Consider the following 25,383-nt stretch of genomic DNA (forward strand, 5'->3'; position numbering starts at 1 on the left):
TGGTTCAAAGAACATTTATGGTATAAAGAAGATTATATGCCTTGCTCTTAAACATATCTAAAATATGTATCAGTTGGAGGGTATGTGGGTTAGTTCTGGAATATATTTTCACTTATATGTACTGGAATATTTAGAATTCTTCTGGTCATACTGCCATATCCTCAATTTCAAGAAGAATAAACACTTTTACTATTGATATTCTTATGGCATGATTGTGTGTATCTGTGTGTTCTGAAATACAGCTACAATAATTTTGTTTTCATTGATCAAATTTTTACAAACCCACAGAGTTGTAAACTTGGATTTTGGTTTAACTTACCACTCATGCTTAATTTAATATAAGCTCCTTTCATTAAGACTCCTTTAATACCAGTATCTTTAAATTCAAGGCATTTAACATTTATTCTTATTATAAAAGAAGTAGTACTTCCTGAAAAAATTCAAAGTGCAGTTGAAAATAGAGTCATATGCCTCTAAATCCTCCATCCCCTTGTTTATATGTAACTGTTCATAGTTGCTATATACCCTCCCAGAGTTTATTTAAAAAAACATTTTATTTATTTACTTTTAGAGGGGATGGGAGTGAGAAAGAGAGAGAGAGAAACATGCAAGAGATACATTGATTGGTTGCCTCTCACACACCCGAGCTGCGGACCTGGCCTGCAACCCAGCCATGTGCCCTGGCTGGGAATCAAACCAGTGACATTTTGATTCACAGGCCGGTGCTGAAGCCACTGAGTCACACCAGCCAGGGCTCTCCCAGGCTTTTAAAAATTTATATGAAGGTGTATAATATATACACAGGAACACAGGTAATGGAGTCTTTTAAAAACTAAAATGACTTCCTCTTCTGGACTTACTCTTTTGCAGGAGTCCATGACTTCAGACACTGGAAGTTTGAGTTCCAGTTCCATCACTAACTTAGCAAGTTACATAACTTCTCATTGCCTCATAAGCACACCAAGTAATAGTATGCACCTCACTGGATTATAGAGGATTAAATGAAGTAATACTCATAAAGTGGTTGCACTAGTACTTGGCATATACTATGTACTAGATAGATATTAACTAGATAAAAATGAATTTAATAAAAATTCTATGTATTCTTTCTCATGGGTTACTGATGTTTTTTAGAGTGTGACACTTGAAAATCCTGCACACTGTTGTAGCGGCATGTTTGCCTGTGACGGTTTTGCGCAGTGACTCCATGCCCTTCCCACCCCATGCTGCAGTGAGCTGCTGTTAGTGCTGGGCAATGTGGCGGGAGTGTGTTTGACTCTCAGGAGTGGTGGGAGGCGGGGGGAAAAACTGAAAACCATCGGTTTCAACAATTATAGTGCACTAGGTGGAAAGTGGAGTTGAAAGAACATTATCTATAGGGGAAGATAACATGATTAGTCTTTTGCCTTATATTCTTGGAATAATTTTATAATTAGAAGAGACATACTTATCACCAAGTCTTCATTTTACAATGAAGAAATAGACCCAGAGGAGTAGTGATGTTCTCAGTACTATAGCTAGTAATGGAGGAGCCAGGACTAGAATCCTGGTCATCGGATCCTCACCTTTTGAATTCTTCAGAAGGTAAAGGGCCTCTCTCCCAGTTGCAGCAACTGTTGAATAATGGATGCACTATAAATGGCTTGCCCGTTAGTGCTGTGAGCTCGAACTGTTTTGTATATAGAGACAGTAACTGTTGTTTTGTAAGCATCAGTGCTTGATGTTTTATGAAAACTTTTTAGAATTCCAGGAGAATTGTTGATTGTCCTTGAATATCAAATGTGTTCCATATTATTAGGTTCTGTGAAGTAAATACAAGGATATTGAAGGTCAGTGGTTATGTAGAAAGAATGTTGTATTTGGTGTGGATGCCGCTTTGTCTGACGAACCAACTCCTTGTCTCCTGAACACAGCCTGAAAACATTCCTGTGTAAATAGGCCCCTTCAAGCACAGAACCCCCTAGTTTCTGCCCTTCTTTATCTCTCGATAAAGGAGGCCTCAGTTTCCTTTCCCAGGTCTAGTAGAGAGGAAAAACCACTTTGGTCTGTAGATCACTTGGATGCCTTCTGTTTGCCTCTGTGCCCCATCAAGTCTCACATCCTGTTTCCCAGGTGGTTTAAAGTTTTGGGGGAGCTTTAAGAAGAAGACCAGGGTGCCAGCAGGTTTTAGAGGCGTGGGCTCCTTCACCCCTCTCCTCTGCCCAGCATGTGTTCACAGCTTCTACCTTGAGAATGGCCCTAGCTCAGAAGAGGATCAAGATTCTCTACTTCCCCTGCTGCCAACTCTCAGAGCTTGTGGCTGAGGTGAGAACTGGGCCAGAGGAAGGTTCTGCAGCCAAGGCTGAGGGAGAACGGTGGAGGGAGCCTAGCCAGTACCAGCCTTCAGGCTGAGATGCCCAGAGACTGAGAGAAGAGATGCTGAATTTGGGGTTGGAAGAATCGAAGCACATGAGAGAGATTGCTTGAGGACAGTATAACTGTAACTAAATTTTATACTGAGTGAAAGAAGATAACACTCCATTTATGAGATCCAATGACCCTGCTGTGGCCAAGTGTAATAGTGTGAGAAATACACTCCATAGCTTCTTTGCCTTGACATGACCTTGAAGGGTAATTAGGTATAATAAAAAGAGCCCTTATAAATTCTCAGATGGACCTTTTTGAACTTCTGTGACTTTATATCCATTTTGCTCTCTTTCTCTCAAGTACCAGCATTTAAGATTTAAAAAATAAAAAACTTCAGTTTAATATTTTTATGTTGTGTTGAATAGATAGCATATTTATAGTTTAAAAATATTTTAGTGACTATGATTTTATTCTATATATATTTATAGAAATTTTAGTTATTTTATGGCTTATTTAGAGTTTCATAAGAGTCCAGAAGCCTGTAATACTGTTCCATGGGAAATGGGTTCATTCTATAGATAAACTTTTGAATTTATCTGTCTGTAAATTGAAACTATCTTTTAAAATATTTCCTGGTAAGGTGATGAAAAGAAATGACTTTAAATTATTTGTATATTTTATTCATACCTGTTCTATTCATAATAATTTAAAATTTGTTTAATGTAAAGCCAATATTTTTCATTCTATTTTATAATTTTCTTGGGTACATTAAAGGTTCTTAATCTGGATAAGGCATGTATAGACAGAGTGAATACCCAAAGCAATGTGATAAATGGCTCTAGAATTCCCCATCATATCCTGCTCTCTCTGTCAGTAGCTTCCTAGCCTTCAGATGTTTTTCCAGTGTGCAAGTATTAATCTTCAGAGAGTACTGTCCTTTAAATAGCCAAGACCAACTGTCCTGTCATACACTGTCTGCACTCTCTTATTGTAAATATTTATGATGGGAGAAATTGGGTATCTTGATTCAGAATGTGATGTCTTTTTGAGATTTATTAAAAGGTACAGTCACTTGCTTCCCCTGTTTTTGCAAGTCAGTATTCCCTTTTATTGTCTCTCCTCATGCCTGTCTTAAGTACCTATTTATTTATTTATCTACTTATTTATCATATTGAGCTGTGATTCACATAAGATAAAATTAACTTTTTAAAAGTGACCAATTCAGTGATTCTTTAGTAAATCTACAACCACCACCTCTATCTAGTCTCAAGATGTTTTTTATTTTTTAAGATTTTATTTGTTTATTTTTAAAGAGAGGGGAAGGGAAGGAGAAAGAGAAGGAAACATCAATGTGTGGTTGCCTCTCATGTGCCCCCATCTGGGGACCTGTCCCACAGTCTAGGCATGTGCCCTGACTGGGAATCGAATGGTGACCCCTTGGTTTGCAGGCCCATGCTCAATCCACTGAGCTATACCAGCCAGGGCTCAAGAGTTTTTCATCACCTCAAAATAAGCCCCATACTGATTAGCAGTTACTCCCCATTCCTTCCTCCCTCAGCCTTAGGATACCTTTTTTAAAACTTGAAAATTTTTACAATTATTAAAACTTTATGAGATAGTTTAGATAGTATAAGGCTAGATTTAAAATACACTGTTCTAAATTCAATAACATGAAGAACTGTATTCAATATACTGATAGTGGAACAATTAGATTATAAAATGTTATGTACTGTGTATATATTTACAGCAATGGGGATAGGGAAGGAACACTCAGTAGGAAACACAACAAAGTAATAGTGATTTTGCTGTAGATTTTTTCCTTCATTTAAAATAAAAAAAATCTTTCATATGAAAGAAAAGCTGTAGCTAGTTAAAAATTTGGGCCTGAACTTGCTATTATAACAATTATTTCAGGATAATATGAAACTTCAACAGCTTTTTCCCCAGATTGAGTTTCAGTGTGTGTTACTATTTACTGAGAGAAAAAAGAAAGATTTGCTGTAGGAAAAAACTATAATATTTGTAGTTTTTCAATTCTCCAAATTATATCTGAGACCATGAATACCTGTTTAATGAAGTAGGTTATTTTCTCATTTATTTCTCTTTTAAGAGTAAACTTTCTAGGTCTTTCTTTCCAAACTATAAAAATATCATCTTCTTGTCGATACAAATCAAGTACCACAGGGGTGTACAAATGAAAAGCCCACAGTCTCCCCTCACAAATAATTTTCTCACTTACCTGCCTAAAATAATTGTTAGCCGTGTGGCAGATACTTTTTTTAGCCTTTCTGTCATGTAGTTCACATAAATATACAACAAAATTGGACCTGAGTCTAAAACTCGAGTGCCTCTAGGACGGCCCTGGCAGTTAATGTAAATGTGTGAGTGCACTAGAGAAAGGTAGGGCCGAGGCTGCCTGGAAGGGGGTTTTACTGCTCAGAGCTTTCATACTCAAAAATAGTTAGAGCCCCGTGCTGGCCAGATAGGCAGGGTCCCTCAGTCAGTGTAGCACTGTGCTCTTTCGTTCTTCCTTGCCCACTCCACCCTCCCAGGACAATATGGAATGACCGTATGTCATGTATTTATTCAGTTCATTATTAGGGAACAGCAAGATGGTAAAGCTGATTCCAAGAGCATTTGAGGAATTGAGTGTATGTAGACTGAAGAAAGAACATTGAAGTAAATTACTAAACTAGCTACAAAATTGGTTAATGCCCTGCAAGGTAGTAAAACCTTTTGATTCTGCTGCACAGAAATGATCTCTACCAAGTAAAAATCTACAAATTGACCTTCACTTGAGTCCTAATCAATAGTAAACAGCAGGTCAAACAGTGGTGCTATAATGAAAAATCTTTGGGAGGACCTACTAAAAATGTTTCATTAATCATTTAGAATGGAAGGGCAGATACAGTGCTTCCCAGATAAGGTCAAGTTAAAGGAGTTCATCATCACTAAGCCCTTATTATATGAAATATTAAAGGGACTTATCTAAGAAAAAGAAGATCAAGAATATGAACTGTAAAATGACAACAAACTCACAACTACCAACAAATGAACCTTAAAAAGAAACAACCAAGAAAGTGAACTAAGCAAACAACTAGAACAGGAACAGAATCACAGAAATGGAGATCACGTGGAGGGTTACCAGTGGGGGTGGGGGGAGAATGGGGGAAAAGTACAGGGAATAAGAAGCATAAGTGGTAGGCACAAAATTGACAGGGAGAGGTTAGAAATAGTATGGTATATGTAGAAGCCAAAGAACTTATATGTACGATCCATGGACATGAACTAAGAGTGGGTTGAATACTAGTGGGAGGTGGGGTACTGGGTGAGGGGGAATAAAGGGAAAAAATGGAACAACTGTAGTAGCATAATCAATAAAATATATTAAAATATTTTATTACATATTCAGAGGGTTACAGTCCTTGATTCACATGATTCCCAGTTTTGGTTAATTTTTCTTAATAGTGAGAAAGGCCTGTTGTAACATGATAAGGCAAGAGCAATAAAGTAGGGACCAGATTTTGGAAGAGTTTGGTATCTTAAACTTAGAAATTTAAACTATCTTGCAATCGATGTTCATTGAGCATATATTATGTGCTAGACAGTGGACGTACTATAATCCTGAGTGTGTGCTGTGCTGTACTGCCCCTCCCATGCCCCTAGGAGGCTAACTAGTGGCTCCCAAGGGGTTGTATCTGGAGTCATCTCGAAGCTGCTTTTCTCAAAATACACATCCTTTGTCCTTTTTTCCACCACCTCAAAGTAGGTATCTCTGCCTAAGAACATAGGTATTTTGAAAAAGCTTTCCAGGTGATTTTTATATCCCTTCCTTCCCTTTTGAAAATCATTGTTATGTTTATTGGGCTTTTAAAAAAGTTGAATAATTAAACATCAAGCAAAATTATAACTAGTTTTTGATTAATTGTAATTAATGTTAAAGGGGTATGAAAGAGTATTCACACCCCTTTTTGCCTGTTCCACACCATAATACTTAAAACTTAATGTTCTGATTACACTCTCAGCAAGAAATAAATGCAGTTGTATAACTTAGAATTACATTTTGTGCCACTGGGACATTAATTTGGGAAGAATTGGGCTTAGTGTCTCTAATTGTATCCTTAAGTTATGCCTCTCACTGAATAAGCTGAGAGTTGTCATTTATAATAGTATATGATCTGCATGGCAGAGACGTGTGATTAAATATTAGACTTAAAAATGTTTTTAGTGAGAAAAGAGACTGTCAACTTGTCGGAGACTGGTGAGAGGAATAAATAATAAAGGAAAAGAGTGAATATGTGTTTAACTTGTAATTAAACTACTTGAGTCGAGGCAACAGTTAAAATAAGCAGCTGTTGTATGTGCATTTAAATTCTTTTCAGTCTGCCTGTACTCGGGCCACCATTCCTTGGAGGCGCTCTCACAAAGCAGGGGTTTGTGCTTTCAGTTACCCAAGCGGCCATGGAGTTTATAACTTAATCGCAGGGTATGATATTCCAGATTAGGGGAGAAATTGGGAATTAACCCGATACATTTGGTATATTGTGTGTTTTTCTTTTTGTTAGTGTGCCGGTCCAACAAAAGTCCCTGGGTCTGTTTGACTTGTTCGAGCGTCCACTGTGGAAGGTAGGTGACATCCTTACTACTTTACTTCTCTCCGCCCATTTTTCAGTTTGCCTTTAAGCTTTATGTTAAAGGTTTATTGATTTGAATTTACTTAGCACCCTTGCTCAGTCGTAGCGTGTCACTGTAGGGCATCCCTGTTCCCGTGGAATCTGTTTTTGTCAGTAGTACAACTAAGGAGAATCTGGGGGGCGGGGGCAGTCTTCGTGCTGGTGCTCAGAAGAGTTCATCTGATGATCGAGGTAATCTACATCTAGTAGTATTTTACTGAAATGATGAAATATGGGAACTTTGAAATATTTAAATAAAAGCTTACTGTGTGTTTTTTAAACCTTTGATTAGGGTAAATTTAAACATACACAAAAGTAGAGAGATAGTATAATCTAACCCCATATTTTCATCACCCAGCTTCAACAATAACCAGTACACAGCCAGTCTTGTTTTACCTATTACCTACTCTGTCTCCACCTTTACTAACTTTTGATTCAGATCCCAAGTATTACATCATCTTCTGAAGACAAAGTAAAACACTAAAATATTTACAGGTAAAGGAATTCCTTTGAAAATGCCCTCACTGTGAAGTTCATAATTAATTGCTAAGATGTAGCAAATGTTTCATTGTTCCATGAAGACACTTTTGCTTTCCAGGAACTTAACTTCCCGTCCCTACCCCCACCCCATCCCTGTTCAAGCCTGAGCATTTCCTCCCAGTTCTTGGCTTTGAAACCATGTTACTGAAATACTTTAGTAACTCCTTTCTTTTGACAGAAACTCAAATAAATATCAGCCTGTGTGTTCATTTAACCTGACAGTAGCAAATTTATATCTATTGCTTTTTTAGTTTAGAAAATCCACTTTGAATTTGCTTCAGAGTTAATAGCTTAGCAGCAGGGGTTAGGAGATCACACTAAGTCCCACAAGCTGAAATCCGTACCATATTCATCAGGACTGTTTCCCCGTTGTTACTTTTAAACCCTCATTGCATGAAGAGAGTGTCTTTGTTCAATTGACTTTTGATTTTCCACATTTTGAACTCTGGAATTGAATTTTTTTTTCCATGTACACTTAAGAGTACCTTTGGAAAATGTTAACTGAATATCTTTCTTAATTCTGGCTGTTGTGGTTTTGAAATCTCTAGGATTTGGGGAACCTGAAAATACTTTATACAGATAACATTTTTTTTAAAAAAGAAGAAAAGTAGAAGCACTTAAATTCTTCACTTGAAGAGACAGATTCCTCTCCTAGATTTTGAGAGGTGAGAATTATAATGCAATAAAATTTATATAGTGCTATGTTCCAGTTGTCTCATAGTGCTCTACAACCTAAATCTTGAAGGTCATATGCCAACAGAAAGACCTGATGAATTCAAAAATTGGAGAGGTTAATGTTTTTGAAGGCAAGTGGCAATTCTTTATTCAGGGTTTGGAAAAATAAATGGAAATTTTTCTAGACTATGCAGGTAGCCTGTTTCCAGTTGCAAGCAATCTTAAATTTAGATATTTGACATAGTTTCAGAAAAAATATCATTAAGCAGATTGAAGAGATAATCGGAGTAGTCTGCCTTCGGATCTTCATTTCACATAGCTGATTGGTTAATTTTCTTTTATTATGTAATCCTGGGTGTTGATTGCCAACGATTCTGATTTTTTAGTAATTTTAGACCACTTGTCTGTAGGGAAGTCTTAAGTTGAATATTCTTTCAACTAGGAAACAGTTTATTAGTAGCATATTTGAGTTATATATTCTATTGGTCTTCATAATACCATCCCATTTAAGTTATTTATAAAATATTTGTGATAGTTGTTAGAAAAGTGTGACATATATCAACACTTTTTTCTTTTTAGACCAAATTGTCTAGTTAAAATACAAAACTAGATGAGGAAAATATTTATTTTTGTGTTAGCCATTTTCATATAAAACTGTTAACTTCTGACTGATGAATTCGAGTATTAGCCATAATATTGCTAACCCTAATAACAGGCAGTAATGCATGTCTTACTTTATCACTGACCTTTACAATAACCATTTAAACATCTAGTATGCTTGGAGACTACAGTGTAGTGACTGGGTTAACTTTGTGTACTGTGTACACATCAGTTTTCAAAGACTTGAAAGTAGTAACGCCTTTATGGTTGTTCAGCGTTGCTTTTTCTTTGATACCAGGGGCACACCGCATTATAAATATTACCGTTCCTTTTCATGGCACAGAATAAGTACATACAAAGCATAGGGGTTTGAGTTGGTTAGTTACTAAACCTATACTATACTTTGGAGTTTGCCTTTTTAATTAAACATTGGGTGTTTCTTGACCTCTGCAGTGTCATCTTGAAGTATGTGCTTAATATGGCCACTTACTAAGCAATTAAGCTGTACAGATTCTGAATAAAAGTGGTTAAGCATATAAAGTACAATACAAACAAAATAATTGCTAATATTCATTTATTCATGTACAGACTATCATGTATTCTGAGTCACGGATTATTTAATTTAATCACCTAACAGTTTATGAGATATGAGTACTATTCTCTCCATTTTACAATGAAAAACATAAGTATAAAGATGTTAAGTGACTGACCCAAGCTTACGTGGCCAGCATGTGGCAAAGCCTACCTTTGAACCCAGGCTGTCTAGTTTTTGACCATTAACTATTATTTCATTTTAAAATTCATTCACCTTTGTGGACAGAGGACCTATGTATACACAAGTGTTAGTTATGTTTTACTTCAATGAAAAAACGGAAAACAATGTGACCCCATTCTGAGTTAAAGTCAGTGGTGCCTCTGTCCCTTCCCACTTTGGGGGGTACAGAGGCTGGGTTTGACGTGGGCCCTCCCTGCTTACCACAGCTGTCTCTTTCTCCGAGGTAAGTGTCGCTCCTGGTACAGTTAAGGTGCCTTGTGACAGGAATGTCACCTTAACTCTCAGAGCATGTTTATTTTGGTACCATTTAACCAACATTTGCTTTGACTGTTTAGAGTTTTCAAGTTAGCATTGCCTTATATTAATTGGCTGCTTTTTAGGAACTGGGGGGTTTTGTTTTATAAGGGTCTTTACAGTTGTGGTTACTTACAACATTGTACAGTATGTGGGTGAAAAGTGGATGAATTTGGGTGCATACTATGTGCATATGATTACTTATTTCAAAATGTTTCATTCTGTTTTCTGTAATACAACGATTTATTAAGTCTGAGTTGGAAAGTGTCACAAAATTTTTATGACTATAGTCAACCTTTGATTATCTTGTCCATGTAGAGAAGTAACAGTTAATATAAGTCTAAGATGATTTGTGTTTTGTTTAGATTGTTTCTAAACAAATGTGTTTCCATATGAGTGGAATTGATTGTTCAGGTGTTCAAATAAAAGATCTGGAGCCATATTGACAAGAAAGAGATGGAAAATTATCCTGTTTCCATATCTGACTCTCTTTTATATGAAGCAGACACCCAAGCAGAGCCTATGGCCCTTTGGGAAGTGGTTAAGGAATTGAGTTTACAGAGCTTGTCTTCGATAATAACCTGAGTTGGTGGGTTAGCAGTCTGAGCAGAAATAGCTTTATAGCTTTATAGCTTCAAAGAAATAGCTATAGCAAAAGCATTAATAAAGGAGTTGATAAATGATATTATCAGTAGTATTGGAACTGGTTTGCATAGGGAATTTTTTTCCTTGCTTGCCCCAGTCTTGTACATAATGTAATTAAGAGCTGACTGTCATATTTGCAGGAAAAGGAGCATATTTTAAATACTCAACTTAATAGATTACTAAATGATTGCATGTTCTTAAAGGGAGGAACTTTTTCTCATTTTGATTTGTTTACCATCTAATTTTACAATATCATTATCTCCTGCTACTTTAATTTTCAAAGCAACATTTAGATTAAAATAAATTTTCATTTGGTTTTTGTAAGGTATGTGAACGGCCATGCAAAAAAACATTATGAAGATGCACAAGTACCCTTAACCAACCATAAGAAGTCAGAAAAACAAGATAGAGCTCAGCACACAGTGTGTATGGATTGTAGTAGCTACAGTACATACTGGTAAGTATTAATATTTTCCTGGAAATAATATTTTTTACTATGAGTGTGCACTTGTTTTCTCATTTTCCTTGCTCCCCTCCCCCACCAATCTCTAAGCCAGTTGCTACTGCCTTTTTTACCTCCTTTTAGTCCTGTTAGGGTTCACGGGGCTGGGGGCAGGGATGCTGGAGCCATGAGGAATGCCTGTCCTAGTCATTAAGATTTCACTTTGCATTGTTCCTTTCAACTTCTAGGTCTCCTCTTCTTTCCCGCCCAATTCCTTGTCCATCCCAGTAAGCGTCAGGAAAATGAAAAGTATCCATTTCTTTGTTGTTGTTTATTATAATTCCTTTTTTCTTGTTTTGTTTTTAATGGAAAAATATAATAAAAACCTGTTTCCATTGTACAAGTTAACATTTCGTTACATGTTCTTAAAAATCCTTAAAACATTTATTACATATTCTTAAGACAGTCGCCTCTCTCCCAGCACAGTTCTGTTCTACTCCTTGTAAAGAAATGTCAGAAATTTTGTGTGTGGCTCTTTTTTAAAATAGCACATCCTTTAGGAGATTGGAGGCCCCATTCTCTCTTTGTAACATAATACATATGTCTGTTTCATTTAAATGACAATGAAGTCAAGTGCCTACTTTTATTACCATTCAGATCTAGGTTCTTGAGGTTACAGAGATGTTTAACAGTCCATATTCATTTGATATACTTAGAGAGTCAGTGTATTTTGCAGTTTTAACTTCCATGTGAAGTAGATTCTCCTTGACTAGTAAATGATGATAAATAATTCCTTGTTTTAATCAATTCACCCAATTCAGAAGGTTTTTGACATTGAAGGGGAAAAAAAAGGCCATTTAAAGGATTTCTTTGGAGGGTTTGTTTCTTTGGGTTTTTGTTTGTTTTTGCTATGGAGTCCTTACCTGTCACATAAAGGCAGTACTAGGCAGGGAGGGGGATTTGAAGTTCAGGTATCATGTTTGATTCATACTTTCTACTGAAGTTGTGTGCTAATCCCTGCTACATCATCTTTAGTTGATAAGTGTATTGCAGAAAGGTGTTCACCAAAAGGGAGAAAAAAAATGTCGGTTGGCTTCCTAAGTCTTTTAACTTTTGACAGCTTTAGCATTATTAAATTGTGGCTATTGAATAAAACATCTTAAGGTTTAGTCATTCAGATCATTAGCATATCAGTGGTCCTTTGTGTGGAATATATCCAGACCTGGAAGAGAGAGAAGCTGGAGGTAGATGAAGATGAAAACCTTCCTAAGATTTTCACCAAGGGCTAGTGCTCAACTTATTGTTATTTGCTTTTGTAAAATACTCCTTTCTATGAAAGGTAAGCATTAGCCAAGCTGTTAAATTGTTTTCATTAGTTTTGCTCCTTTCCCTCAGGAAATTTACATGTTAGAATGATGTAGCTACCTAATTGCCAGAACCATGTGTTTCTGTAAGGTGTTAAGACAGCAGAAAATAAGATCATTCTTGGGGTATCTTATCTCACATTCATTGTTGTAGGTCCTGTCAGCTTCCATGTATCAGATGTTAAAACATCATTCACCTTGATATTTAGCAATGTGCATGGAATGCTTAATGGAGAAGGTCAGAAATACTTTAAATCTGTGTCTTGTGGGTTTTCTTCCTTTTGGTGAAATTGTAAGGAAGTAGTAATCTGAGAAAATTTTAAGAATTATTTTAGAAATATGTTAATAGAGTTATGATAGGTCTCTTTAAAAGTATAGATTATATGCTTTAATATCTTTATATATTGCATTTTGGAAGAATACCTTTTTTAAATAGAATTTGAATTTAATTTGTCTTATATGGGTATAGTGTGCTAAAGTACATGTCATTTTATGGCTGAATTGGAATTAAATGGCGGAGCTTGAACCCTGGGGAATATACACCATGGCGGAGGCTTCTTGGCCAATTGCCAGTCTTTTGTGTGAAGTTACACAGAGATGCAAGTGTGTGGACACCCAGAGCTTCTGAAATGCAGGAAGGGAGCTGCAGCTGGTCATATTACCGTCTCATTTGTGGGTTTTAGAACAAAATGCCAGGGATTTACCCTGTAGCATTATACTGGCAGCCTAAAAGGACTCTGTGATAGCTGTAAACTGATGAAGCTGGAGTCTGAATGAACATTTTCCCCACACCTCGCTATGATTAGGAAACAAACAAGAAAGCTTTATTTTTTCTCTATGGGTGTGTGTGTGTGTGTGTGATTTTCCAGCGCATTTTAGTATTTTCACTTCTGTTTATAAGTTTTCTTTCTACATAAATTTCTTGTGGTTAGACCGAATGATTTGCTTTAGAGGTAAAATATAGGTGTACTGGGCTTAACTATTTGATTATTAATTATTGTTCTGGTAATCAGTGTTTTAACTTTAGCTAATAATAAACCTTTCCCATCTGCTCTGTGCTCTGAAGAAGTGAAACATGCTCTGAGGCTCACAGTTTCTCTATCCTTTCCTTCCCAAGAATCCCTGCCCTGTCCTTTCTGTGCATGTCCTTTATGAAATTATTACTGAGCTGACCCTCCCCCACCCCAGCTCCAAATGTAGCTGGATGTAATCTCTCCCAAACTCATAGTTCTTGGGATACTTGTAATTTCCTGCTGCATGTTAGGTATTTGTAAATGTCCTTGGGGCTGCAGAAACCGTATGTCATATCTTTGTATCTTCCACAGTGCTCCATGTCTGGTACAGAGTAGGCAGTGTGTGTTAGAAAGATTGAATCCTGTTGACTGTCTCCCCAAAATGGGCAAGGTTATACCAAATCTGTAGTACTGTGTCCTCTGATCATCTTGGGCCACAGAACATCTTTCCCCAGGAATACCTAAATTAGGCACATGTGAGTTATTTCATTTACCTCCCAAGAGGGAGACCCTTGCAGAGCAGCTCTCTTTATTTCTGATAGAAACAGGGCGTCTGGAAGAAGCACATATTAACCAAATGGAACAACATAAAATCTCAAAAGAGGGAAGAAAACACCAAAAGGAATAATTTTGATTTGGCACAAACCCACTCCTTTAGGCGGTGAGTCACATTAACTGAGCTAGAGGTAAATAGCTTTCAGTAATGATGAGTCTCTTAACCAAGATTTTCACACAAGGCCTCGTGTTCAGTTCTGTTGTTGAAGTGGTATTTTCTTTCCTTCTACCCTAATTTCTCTCCTTTAATCAATACAAGAGGACTTGTATATGGTATACATTATTGTATCAAACAGAAACAAATTAAAATTAGGAACTTTTATTTGATATCTTAAGTAGATAGACATTCTGAGTTAATAGATTTAAAATACTGCACAAATAATTTTTGACATCTGACATAGTCTTGTCATTTTGATCTTCAACACAACAATAGCTGAATTCCTGAGAATGCAAAAGTGTGAAAGGAATGTTAAAACTAAATTACTAGAATTTTTCCTTCCTGGCAAGATGATGTTTTAAAGAACTTCTAACAAAGAAATATTATGACATGTAGGTCAATTCATTTGTCTAGAAAAAAGACTTGTATTTTACATTTTGAACACCTATAACAGTAGTAGTTTTAATCAAAACTAATATAAAGCTCTTAACTAGCAGGTTTAATTGATACTAAATAATTTTCAAAGGCAGTTGTGATTAAAAATAAAAAGGGGCAAATTTTTTTGTTGACTATCTTTAGAAACTATTTGCAAACAAGTTTTCAGTGGTGTACAGATTAGAGAATAGGAAGAATTTTGTTTATTTAAAAACAGTATTTTGAAGTTTACAAAAAACCTTTTAGGAGAGGTGGTCTGAAAATAAAAGCTGGTACCTGTTTGCTTTTAACAAAGGTTATGGGTATTCTCTGCAGGTATTCTTCTGATTTTCCAAAATTAGCTTATTTGATGGCAGTATATCAGAATGTAATAAAGGAGAATTTAAAAATAAGCTTGCTTTCTAAAAGTTCTTTTGAGTTTTAAGTTTTCTTGGCTTGAAATAGATGAAGTTACTGGAATATCAGCTTGGGGTGTTTTTTTCCCCCATATCTACATCTGTTATTTGTAATAAAACTAGAGGTCAAATTTGCCTTTAGATAACAAAATATTATGCCAGGGAATGAAAAAGAATTTAAAACTTAATGATGGGTCTGCCATTGTCCCTTTTTGAGGGTATTTTTTTTGCATAAAAGTTGTTTTTTGTTTGTTTTAGTATTATACACTACTTCCTGTATAAAGATTGCTTTGTAGCCAGTAGATTAAAGGACTTTTTTCTTTCTTGTTGCATAGAAAAATCAGGTTCATTTGTATGATGATTGCTTCTCATTTGAGATGGGTGAAGAAAGGTTTGGTTTAGGAGTATTTTCTTAGTTCTTTAAGAATGCGATGTGGAACCTTGTGACTTGGGTGGTGTCAATAGCACTAAGAGGAATGGAAAAAAAATCTTAGAATTTTAAGGCCGAGAAAGAGATACGAGATTTTTCTGTGTTGGATAGTTCAGCAATTAAAAGTGGCCAGGGGGGCTGAGAAATTTAATGTTCTATTTTGTTTTAATTAATATACTCTAAGTTACTTTGCCAATGTGGCTGATAGCTATTATGTTGGACAGTACAGTCTCAAACTATTAAAATTTAACATTGAGTATATTAATGTTATGACACTTTCAAAACCTTAAGACAGAAATCTGAAATAAACTCCAAAAAGAAAATAAGTCAATTTCACTAATTAAAATAGTTGTAAATAATTATAACTTAAAGAAAATCTAACCCAGTGAGATGTATCAAAAATCATATAATTACTGAGTTAATTATACTTGAAGTCTGCCAACATATTCGTTAATAAAGGAAACCTCAGATTATTGTACCATTAAAACAAAAATACATTTATAAATAAACCATTTCTGATTTTAAAAAACTAACATTGGAATAAAAGGAAACTATTAAAATGTGATAGTTTTCCCCTAAAATGAAAGCAAACATATACTAATTGATGAAATACTAAAGCTGTTTTCATTTAAATCAGAAACAAGACAAATACTTCCTATCATCAATTCCATGCTTGTCACTATATATAATTAAACATTGTTTTAGCAGTTCTAGCCATTGAAATAAGACAGTAAGTAAATGAAATAATTGGCAGGAATGTTGGAAAAAGAGAAAAAATAATTTCTCTTTTCAAGTTATATAATAGAACACCAAGAAAACCCCAGGTTGGGGTGGTTAGTAAAAACCAACTAGAATTAATAAGAAATTTTGAAATGGTGATATATGATAAACATACAAAAACTAATAACTTTCTCTTTATTAGGAGTCATTAGCAAAACTGGAAATGACCAAACAAATAAACAAACATTCCATGTAATGAAAAAAACTGTAAACTATATCTAGGAATAAATGTGTTAAAGATACAAAGCAAAGATATAAATCCTTTGTGAAGAAAACTTGATATAAGCAGTCCTTTTCCCCAGAATTTTTACCTTCAGAACTTTTACTTGAGACCATGAGATTTACATGATAATCCTCAAATGTAATGTGACTATCCAAAAAAAAAATGAGAATAGCAGATGTGTTTTATTCAGTAAACAAACACTCATTGAGAACCTGCTATGTGCCAGACAACCTAGTTTTCAGCGCGGTGATCTCTAAGATAATGCAGCTGAAGGTATGGGAAGAAACTATCAGAACTTTATTACAATTTCTTATGTAAAAAAAAAAAAGCTTTATCCCTTGCCAGGTGGCTCAATTGTTTGGAGCAACCTCCTGTACATGAAAAGGTTGCACTTTCAATATCCATTCAGGGTACATGCCTAGGTTGTGGGTTCGATTCCTGGTCAGGGCACATATAGGAGGCAGCTGATCACTGTTTGTCTCTCACGTTGATGTTTCTCTCTCTGTCCTCCCCGCTACCCCTTCCTTTCTCTCTAAAAATCAATAAAAAAAGGAGGATTTAAAAAAAAAAGCTTTAGCAAATGTTTAATACACGTGTGCCAATGGCCTGTAGATTAAATGGTTGTGGGCTACAAACCATACACAGAGTGTCCGGGACCAGTTTCATGTGTGGTGTCCTCATCCTTACTCACTTTTAGTGTTTTGCAGGATATTACATTTTTTGTCTGCCTAGTTCTATACATTTACTTAATTTTATCAAATCAACCCTCCTTAAATGGACACACATTAAACAAAAATTTAATCCTGTGAGACATTGGTAAAACTAATGATGCCAATACTGGTGAGCTGACAGATTTTTCTATTCTGATCCTCGAAACATGATAAAGTAAAAATATTGGCTATCTAGTAAAAACACAGACTAATCAGATCTGATAAGTTGTCCAGAAAGTTTAAAGGACTGTATGAAGTACAGATGATATTCATTATCCTTAATGTCAAACCTCACCCTATATGTTTATTATACTTTGAGATATTAGTTTAGTATGATAGTGTGAAGATATGAATAGCAAGACATTTTAAAATATTTTACTTCAACTCTTGTTTAACTTCTAAAACTTTTTATATTCTACACATTAATTTAGATTTACTTATGATATGTAAGATATGTAGATTTACTTTAGATATGTAATTTATTAATATCAACATATATTGGGGTGGGCAGATGCTCAGTTTTGAGGTTTATTTTTTAACTTGATTAGGAGCCTGAAGAAAATAATTGGAAGATTTCTTCTTCATAGACTCGTGTTTTGCCTTTTAGCATTAGAAGAGATATATCTAATGGAGGGCAAAAATAGGAGGAAAGGAAACAAGTGTTTCTAAAATTAGAATTTTTTTATTTTTATTTTTCAATCCTAGCCCGAGGACATTTTTTTTCATTGCTTTTTTTAGAGAGAGAAGGAGAGGGGGGAACGGGGGGACATTTTACTGTGATGTGTTCTTTTTGAATATTGCCAAGTGTTTCCTTTGTCTCAAGAAAATCTTGAATTAGAGTTAGCAATACAGTAAATCTTTACAAAACTCTTCTATGACTCAAGTAATAAACATTGACAAAAAACATGCAGTCATTAAACTCTATATTCTGTTTCTTTTAGCAGCTGTATAAACTGGTGATGATTCATAGCATTTTCACATATTTACTGAACAGTTTTAGTAACTGCATCCATGATACAGTCTACCCCAGAGCACAGATATTTTCATTATGTTATCATGCAGAGGAACAAATATAATAAGGGAAATAATTCTAGTGAGTCCAGATTTTGATCTCACATATCTGGCTCATTGTCTGTCTTGATAGAAAACTTCTGCCTATCTAGCTAAAAGTAACAGATGTAAAAGATTGAAAAATAAGTAGAACATGAAATTATTCCTAAAGTTTGCAAATGGACGAAGACATTTCTTTGTAAATTTGGAGTCATTTGAGGCAAGACACACCCAGAGTATTAACTGGCCAGTGTCTTCTGTCTTGTAAAACTTATCTATGGCTAAAAATAAAAGTACTGACAGTTTTTCAGATGTTGAGTTGATTGATCTTTAGTATTGTTAGAAGGTCTTTTATTTACTGGCAGTTGCTTGGTGAGTCACTTGAAGATCTTTCACTTTTTGTAAATTATCCTTTATAAATTTTTCCTCAAATTTTAAACATAATTACCTTAACTGAAATAATAATTTATTTTTTATCTTTCCATCTAAAAATGTTTTTCTTTCTTCTGTCACAGAAGAGTTCCAGCCATTTTATAGGTGGCCAAAATTATAAGCTTAGATCCTTCAGTAATTATTAAAAAAATATTGTACATTTCATTCTGATGTCACGGACTATAACTAGTTTCATTAATTATTTTTGTTAATAGGCAACTTCTGATTAAATTAATATACATTTGCTGAATGTGATTCTTAATATTGTTTATTATCTTAAAACTTGTTTTTATACAACTGATTCATTTTACTCTGCTATAGCAAATCATAATTGCTATTCTTTGTAAAATTTGTGACAAACCTTCTGCATTTAATTCTGCCTCATTACTGTGCCTTCATTTGAAAGTTAAAATTTTTCCTTCTTAATTTTTGAACTAGGAAAATAATTTGTTATAGTTAAAATAGTATTTCAGTTTTACTACCAATTGTGATTTACATAAATATCACTGTAACTCAGGCTGTCTGCGTAAAATATTCACATAAACACATTACCATGCTGCATTGTTGCTCAGAAAAATAATTTTAACTGGACATTCTGTTAACACAAACTAGACTGCTGATCTGCTTATGTACGAGTACAATACTAGAAATGACGTGCACCCATCACATGCACTGTGATACATCTTATGTGATGTAATAAAAGTGAAATGTATTTTTGCCAAAACCATAAAGTTATGTTTAATAGAAAAATATTTTATATTGCTTCAGTCGTTAAGTAAAATTCTATGTTAATGTAAAATAATTTGGTTAACCATCTTCCTATTGATGTTTATATTATTCAGAATTTTTTTAGATTTAAAATAATAGTGTCATAAATAACCTTGTACCTAAATACTGTGTTTCTAAAGAATATTTATGAAAACTGATCATAGAAATTGATTCAAATTCTGTTTATATGTGGATAGAAAAAGTCTAGAAGGAAATAAAAAATACTTTAACAAAACATTTTATATTAATTACAATTTGGTAAAAAAATTAAAATTCAAGTCTGTTTAACTTCTGGCCAAGATGGGGGTGTAGATAGACACATTTTGCCTCCTCACACAACCAAAAGAAGGACAACAACAAAATTAAAAACAAAAAATAACCAGAGCTGCTAGAAAATCAAATTGTATGGAAGTCTAACAACCGAGTAGTTAAAGAAGAAACATTTCATCCAGACTGGTAGGAGTGGTGGTGATGGGCAGTTGGGGTGAAGAGGACTCGCAGCAAGGCGGCAGGCTGGAGGACCAGGTGGTCACACATTTGCATGCAGATACACTAGGGGGAACAACTGGGGAGGGAGACAGATTGTAGAACCCAGGGTTCCAGCCTGGGAAAAGAAAGGCTCAAAACCTCTGGCTGTAAAAACCTGTGGGGTTGCAGTGGCAAAAGAAACTCCTAGCCTCATAGGAGAGTTCACTGGAGAGACCCACAGGGTTGTACAATGTATACAAACCCACCCACCTGGGAATCAGCACCAGAAGGGCCCAATTTGCTTGTGGGTAGCAGGGAAGTGACTGAAAGCGGGTGAAAGTTGATCAAGCGGCATTATTCCCTTTCTGACCCCTCCTGCACATATAGTGCCACAACGCAGAGACGTGGGTTGTCGTGCTCTGGCACATACTTAAGGCTCCACTCTTTCAAATGTAACAGGCACATGAGACAAAAAAATATGACCCAAATGAAAGAACAGATCAAAATCTAAAAATAGAACTAAGCAAGGAAAGAGATAGCCATCCTATCAGATGCAGAGTTCAAAACACTGGTAACCAGGATCCTCACAGAAATGGCTGAGTATGGTAGAAAAATAGAGGAAAAAGTGGAGGCTATGCAAAGTGAAATAAAGAAAAATATACAAGGAACCAACAGTGAAGGGAAGGAAACCGGAACTCATATCAATAATTTGGAGCACAAGGAAGAAATAAACATTCAACCAGAACAGAATGAAGAAACCAGAATTCAAAAAAATGAAGACACATATAGGAACCTCCAGGACAACTTTAAACATTCCAACATCCAAATCATAGGGGTGCCAGAAGGAGAAGAGGGAAAGAAATTGAAAGCTACTTGAAAAAACAATGAAGGAGAACTTCCCCAATCTGGCAAAGGAAATAGACTTCCAGGAAGTCCAGGAAGCTCAGAGAGTCCCAAAAGAGTTAGACCCAAGGAAGCACACACCAAGCCACATCATAATTACATTACCCAAGATTAAAGATAAGGAGAGAATCTTTTTTTAAAAAAATATTTTATTTATTTATTTTTAGAGAGGGAAGGGAGGGAGATAGAGATAGAGAGAGAGAGAGAGAAACAACAATGTGTGGTTGCTGGGGGTTATGGTCTGCAACCCAGGAATGTACCCTGGCTGGGAATCGAACCTGGGACACTTTGGTTCCCAGCCCACGCTCAATCCACTGAGCTATACCAGCCAGGGCTTAGGAGAGAATCTTAAAAGCAGCAAGAGAAAGGAGAGTTACCTGCAAAGGAGTTCCCATAAGACTTCTCAAAAGAAACCTTGGAGGCAAGAAGGGGCTGGAAATAAATGTTCAAAGAGCAAGGACCTACATGCAAGATGACTCTATCTAGCAAAGCTATTATTTAGAATGGAAGGGCAGTTACAGTGTTTCCCAGAGAAGGTCAAGTTAAAGGAGTTTGTCGTCACCAAGCCATTATTATATGAAATGTTAAAGGGACTTATCTAAGAAAAAGAAGATAAAAATTTGAACAGTAAAATGACAACAAAACCACAACCATCAACAACTGAACTTAAAAAAAAAACACTAAGCAAACAGCTAGAACAGGAAGAAAATCACATAAATGGAGATCACATGGGGGGTTATCAGTGGGGAAGGGGAGAAGGGAGAATGGGGGAAAAGGTACAGGGAATAAGAAGCATAAATGGTAGGTATAAAATAGACAAGGAGAGGATAGGAATAGTATAAGAAATGGAGAAGCCAAAGAACTTATATGTATGGTCCATAGACATGAACCAAGGGGGTGGGGGAGGAATGATGGTGGGAGGGGCGGTGCAGGATGAAGGGGAATAAATGGGATGGAAAAAATGGGAGAACTTTAATAGCATAATCAATAAAATATATTTTTTAAAAAATTAAAATTCAGTTCCTCGGTTGCATTATTAGCACAGCTCTAGAGTCTATAGCAACTTATTCACTTTAATGATAAAAGTTCAGAGAGATGAAACAACTAGACCCAATTAAACAAGATTAGTTGGAATAGACAAGGGCAAAATTAAGCCTGTATTTCAATATACAAAAATAGTTACTTTAACAAATGTAATTTTATATTCCAGGCTGAATCCATGTCACACCAAAAAGAATTACTTTAATAAGAACAAAATCATGATTTAATTTAATTTGAAACTGTTTCTTTAAAGTAACCACTTTTTGTGTAGGTTAAGGGGTTTAATTCGACAGTAGGGACATCCAGTGAACATACGAAAGGTGATCTAAGTGTCCTCTTAGACTTCATTTCCCAGTTGAACACTCGCATTTGGAGTTGAGCTTGTTTTTGAACAAAGTATTGTTTTATCTGAAATACCACACGTACATATATGAAAACATAAAAAGTAAATGTAAAGAGAAATTAGAGTAACAATGCAGTTTCCTTCTTTAGGGAATGCTTAAGGGTCATGGAGGAACCAAATGCATTAGGCCCAAATTTGGACAGGGTTGGCTTGACCCTCCTGACATTTATGCTCAGAGGAAGCAAAGAAGTAAAACTATTTACTTGTTTAATGCCTTTATGTATTTGCCATAAAACTGATAAAAAATTTCTTCTCCTGCCATTGCTGGTATTTGATCATAGAAAAACAGTCTAGGATGTAAAAGGTGGCTTTTGTCATTTGCAGAAATGTTAGGGACTGTTCCTGGGAACTTGGAGAATAGATTAGAGATGCTTGATTGACAGCATGGGTAGTTAATTAGTGGGGCGAAGGGGTATAATTTATTACATATATAATTTAAAGTTTCCAAAAGCACTCACTTAAAATTTGACTCCTGAGAGTAAAAGACACAAGCTGTGCTTTTGTGCGTAATTTTTTTAAGTTACATTCTCCTCTTCTCTTATGATTTTTTAAGAGATTGATTTCAGATGTGTAAGAGATGGTTTTTGGATTCTGCTAGAGATGACCTAATTTTTGCTATTGCTCTGCATTCAAAGTTTTGTTTCCTCAGAATGGCAGTGTTATTGTCATTATTCTTTGGTACTTCTAATAAGTGGTTTTATCCAGAGCTTGTAAGTTGTTTTTGCTAAAATTGGCCTTATTCCAGGAAAAAAATGGAATGCTAATGTACAAGTTAATTATGTGTGATTCCTTATGTCATTTGCTTGTTGACTTGCTGAAGTGTGCGTGCACACACACACGTGCACACACCGCGTCATTTTTTAAGGAAAACCTTAAACATCTTTCTTCAAAACAGTTACCAGTTTTCTAAAAGATGTAGCTGCTTTTTATACTTTTGTTTTCTAACACCTCAGAATGAAAAGATTTATTCTTCTTAACCATCTGAATTCAAATTTATTATATTGTAAATGTACAGCTTTATTTTTAGTGTTTACATTCAATCATCCCTGCAGTTTAGTTGCCTTTTCCCTACTTTTCATTTAAATCCCTCCTCCCCCAATTTCCCCATTAATTTGAGTTGGGAAGTATCACCTTAAAGCTTTATGAATAGAATTGGTGCTTTTTATTTCATTTTGTATGTATCATGCACCTCTAAAATGAGTGTAATACATGTAGCAGCTTATTTCATTTTTGAAGGAAGAATTGAGCTTTTGAATAAAAATGTGAAAAGCAGTTAGTGTTCATTGCCTACGTGGCTTTTTTCAAAAGGCTCATAAGAAACATTCCGTTGCGGATTCCAAGTCCTCTTTAAACTCACCACCAACAGTAACCGCCTGCAGAGCCATGCAAGCGTCTTGGCAGCAGCCGGGCCTTTTGGTGATTTCATTACTGTGGTTTCCTCAAGCTCGTTACACACATTGATGGATATTTTTCTTGCAGTTATCGCTGTGATGATTTTGTGGTTAATGACACCAAGCTGGGATTGGTGCAGAAAGTCAGAGAACACTTACAGAACTTGGAAAAGTAAGTAACAGGCCTTGGGGGAAAAAAGAGGGTGGGTTGGGATTGAGAGGTTCTTTCTGAATTTTTGAGTGGGATTTTTGCTTATGAGTTCCAGAACTTCATCATGTTTTTAGTGTGACTGAGATGTTAGTAAAATTGAGCTTTGGGTTTGGGTAGCTGAAACCGTCCCCCAACTTAATGGTAATATCTCAGCATTTATTTTATTTAATATTTGTCATAAACCATCTCCAAGGGCCTGTTTTTAGTTGTAACCCACCAAATTGTAAACTACACAGTTTTTTTTTTTGGGAAGAGGAACTTGAGGGGTGCAAGGAAAGGGCAGAAGACAATGTGAAATCATTATGCAATTACCTTTGGTATTAGAAAATCCTTATCGAATGTATTCTGAGGTCTTCTTATAAGCACTAAAAGTTACGCATTCTTTTTAAGAGAAATTAGGTTTAATTGTATTGTTGTCCACTTTGCATTTATGTGATAGCACAGAATCCTACTTCCTTCTTTCCTTTTTTTGTTAGGGGCAGTATATATCACTTGAGGAGCTGTGAGATGCTGTCATCATAAAAAAATTAAAGTACTTATGCAAATAGAATTTTCTTACCGTAGGCAGTAGGCCATTCATATAAAACTCACGGACCCCAAATCCAAGCAGCTAATCAGAAACACAAATAGCAAGCATAGCCCTGGACTGACTGCTGACTGAAGGGAAATTGGTGTCAGTCACCCCCTGTTGTCAGGTGCCCCCTAATTTATTTTGACAGTTGATGTATAAAAGGTATTGTGAGCATATGCCAAAAGCAAACTTAAATGTAAAGCCGATAGAATATTTTTAAATTATATGTCGATAGGAATAAACCTAGGTTCTTCAAATGAAATACTGCATAGCTTTGGTTAGCCAAAATCCATATATATGTCTCTTTGACTGAATAGATTATAATGCTGAAAGGAAAGAATTGATTTCTTTAAAATCTAAAATAATTAAAACACTTTGGGTTTAACCCAACATGGTGGCCACCAGCCACACATGGCTGTGGAGCGCTTCAGAAGTGCCCAGTGTGACTCAAGAATGGAATTTAAATCTTATTTAGTTTTAATGTATATAATATATAGAGAGCAACATGTAGTGAGTGGCTGCCATAATAGATGGTGTGGATCTAGAGGATTCTTCCATTTTGAGGCTCCCTGATGGTAAAATCTTAACTTCTGTTTTAGAAAACTAAATGCTTTAGGTAGGTTGTAAGTTAAAACTAAAAGCTAACTATTAGGCACTGTCACTAAGTAGTAGATATACTCTGCTTGTGTTTCCACTTCTTTACCTAGGGAATTTGTGGCAGATTAACCTAACACTATAATCTTCTTACCCTGCACTTGACGGTGCACTGAGGGCCTTGGGCACAGTTCTGAAGACAGATTTCCTGCGAGCAGTTTTAGATTTGGAGCAACTGACTGTTACTAGATCTGATGCTCCAAAGACACAGTTCATCTGGAAATTCTGGAAGGAGAAATAATTCTGTATTTATATTGGATTAGCCTAGTACTTTTATTTACTTATTTTTTACTATTACTGTATTTTATCCTCATCTGGGCATGTGCTTACTGATTTTAAAGAGAAGGGAAGGGACGGAAAGAGAAAGGGAGAGAAACATCGAGGTGAGAGTGAAACATCGATTGGTTGCCTCTTGGACACGCCCTGACAGGGGACCAAA

The 25,383-nt window shown here is 35.6% G+C and overlaps 1 protein-coding gene across 1 annotated transcript in view; it reads left to right on the plus strand.

The window, feature by feature from the left end:
- The window catches only part of USP3 (ubiquitin specific peptidase 3), an 89,629-nt gene that overhangs the window by 24,204 nt on the left and 40,042 nt on the right, over positions 1 to 25,383 (plus strand). The window contains 3 exon segments of the mRNA XM_028505803.2: positions 6,912 to 6,972; positions 10,874 to 11,005; positions 23,597 to 23,680. Of these exon segments, the coding sequence (XP_028361604.1) occupies positions 6,912 to 6,972; positions 10,874 to 11,005; positions 23,597 to 23,680 (277 nt within the window).

The sequence above is a fragment of the Phyllostomus discolor genome, chromosome 1, assembly GCF_004126475.2.
Source record: "Phyllostomus discolor isolate MPI-MPIP mPhyDis1 chromosome 1, mPhyDis1.pri.v3, whole genome shotgun sequence".
In the NCBI taxonomy this organism is placed as follows: Eukaryota; Metazoa; Chordata; class Mammalia; order Chiroptera; family Phyllostomidae; genus Phyllostomus; species Phyllostomus discolor.